Source organism: Porites lutea, chromosome 14 (assembly GCF_958299795.1).
Source record: "Porites lutea chromosome 14, jaPorLute2.1, whole genome shotgun sequence".
NCBI classification, from domain to species: domain Eukaryota; kingdom Metazoa; phylum Cnidaria; class Anthozoa; order Scleractinia; family Poritidae; genus Porites; species Porites lutea.
In genome coordinates, this window is record NC_133214.1 from 325001 (window position 1) to 327500 (window position 2500).

At 35.2% G+C, this 2500-nt stretch overlaps 1 protein-coding gene across 2 annotated transcripts in view; it reads left to right on the forward strand.

Annotated features, from left to right (window-relative positions):
• Nucleotides 1-2500, forward strand: part of LOC140925289 (alpha-catulin-like) — an 18982-nt gene that overhangs the window by 461 nt on the left and 16021 nt on the right. For both annotated transcript variants that reach the window (XM_073375286.1, XM_073375287.1), the window contains exons 2-3: nt 1-321; nt 1966-2085. The exon at nt 1-321 is cut by the window's left edge and continues 54 nt beyond it. In XM_073375286.1, coding sequence (XP_073231387.1) covers nt 1-321; nt 1966-2085 — 441 coding nt within the window. The remainder of the gene's footprint in view (nt 322-1965; nt 2086-2500) is intronic.

The window sequence follows — 2500 nt, forward strand, 5'->3', positions numbered from 1 at the left end:
AAAGCAATTCACGAAATTGGAAAAGTTGTAGCTATTGCCGTGGAGCGATTTGTAAATGTTGGGGAGCAAATCGCTGAAGAAAACGAAGATGTGGCGAATGAAATGCGGGAAGCATGTGAAGAAGCTAAAAAATCAGGACAAGCTATTTTAAATCTCACTTCATCAGCCGGAGCGGAATCTACGAGCGGCGATGATGGCGTGAACTTAGCTGATAAGAATGGGATGGTTCGTGCGGCACGTTCCCTGCTTTCCGCCGTTACCAGAGTTTTGATCATTGCAGACTCTGTTGTTGTGAAAAGACTGTTAAAGGCGGTCAAAAAGGTAAAGAGCTTACAAAAATCCCGCGACGTTAGCTTAAATTTCATGCATTTTGTCTCGCTGATGGACATTCGCAAGGTCGCTAAGATTGTTAATTGAAGATCATTTGTTCGTTACAATTGCTGTTGGCTGGTTCGACCTATTTAAGCAATGAATGAAAAATCTTAGCGCTAAAAAAGTTTATTTTTTCAATAACATATAAAGTTGGATGTATTTTCAAGCCAATTGACGTCAGACATTTGTTTATTTCTTAATTCAAGCACCCGCAACAAAGAGTAAACTAGAGTTCTTTACTATATCTCCTCTAAACAATTCTCCTGCTTGAGTAACAGTAACTTTCCCTACTCTTTGAAAATATCGCAAGTTAGTTTGGTCCCTTGTTATTTAATTGAGTTTTAAGGAAAATAGACTGCTATAAATTCTGCTGTCTTTTACGTATTATTTGCAAATATTTTATGCACGTAAATCGAGAATCGTAGCAATATTGGTATGCTTGAAAATAATATTAGCGGAACGTTTGGGGCGGTTTTTAAGAGCATCCGGAGATCTGTTGAGGAAGTATCCATTAAAATTCTTCCGCAGATTTCATTCTCAAACATGATCTGGTGTTTTATAAATGTTATTTAAAGCGTTTTAGCTTTAAATAACATCTTTTGCAAATTTTTGCCTAACTTTTTTGAAAATATTGAATAATTGGATTAACATTATTGTATCTCTAAACAAATTATGCCCACCTAAACCGACATATGGTTTTCTTTGTAAATTCCCCAGAAAAACTGTTTGCAAACAAGTGAAGAATACCTTTTCAAAACCAAAAAGGTTGTTTACCCAACTTTATTCTAGTTTAAAATTTAAGTTTGGAAGAATTCTGCTTATTGGTGATTCTTTCTAAGCACCAAGATATTTTGATACATTTTTTCATGGTGGTAGATATACAGAGGTCACAATTTTCTAGTGTTTTGATAAGGGGATGATTTGAGCATTTTCGAGTGACTTTTCAATTACCTGTTTTTAAGGCATTTAATTTGAACACTCATGTGTTAAACAAATAGGAGTTGTTTGTAATTTTAATCCACCTCAACCATTACAATGCTTGCCAGTTTGCTGTGTTAATCTCTTTAATTAAATCATGTGACCGATGGGCTTTAAATCTGAATAAATCGAGATGCAAGATGTTGTGTTTTTAAACTTAAGTGCATGACTTAGGTTCTTATAGTTAAACCCATAAAACAAACTCCAACTCAAAAACTTGAAGGTTTGTATGGTTTTCATCAGATCCCATTCAATTAAGAAGTACTTTTTACCACTTTCTCAAGTACTTTTATTGTTTTTAGGTTTGATATTCTTTGGACTTAAAAGTCAAGTTAAAAGCATTTGTGAGTCCTAACAGTTTTCAGCTTCAAATTTACTATTTCACTTTCAAAGTGACAATTTTGAAAACATAAAATTAATAGAGTGTTGCTCTTCATTGTTTATCATCAAAATGTGCAGCAAAATATACAGCAATGAGTTCCTGAAAACTCCTTTCGCCTTTTCTTTCTGTCTCTATGGGACTTTGATTAAAACAGAGTTTCAATGATGTGTCAGTCTTAACACAAAAACTAAATGTTGTTGTCTTTATTACTTAACTATTCAACTATTCCACAGGTGGATGATAGGCTGAAGGAACTAGAAGATGTGAATACATTTACTGATTTTGTGCAAGCATTTAGCCAGTTTGGTTCTGATATGGTGGAGTTGGCTCATTTATCTGGGGACAGACAAAATGTAGGTATACCATATTTATTTAATGCCTTGGAATTAAGTGCCCTGGGCGCTTATTAATTTTTTGGACCTTATTTGAAGTAGGCAGTTATTCAAAGTTGGGCACTTATTGTCACACTGAATCAGGGCTTTCAGTGGCAGGCTAATAATGAATAGTAGGTAGCTTTGGAACTCGCACCAAAGTCACAAGTTCTTGAGGGCCAAGGCATCTAGGGACATTTTGAAATTTAGAGTCTCGGAAATGGCGTTTGCAGGTTTTTTTTTTCCAGCGCAGAATCCATGTTGTTTCGTTAGAACACACTCAAGACTGGGAACAATGCCATCGAAATGACCAAGGCATTCCATGACATCACATGGTTCGAACGTTTCACAGATCTAAACCTGTTTAAATATGCGTTTAATGTCATTCAAAACTGAG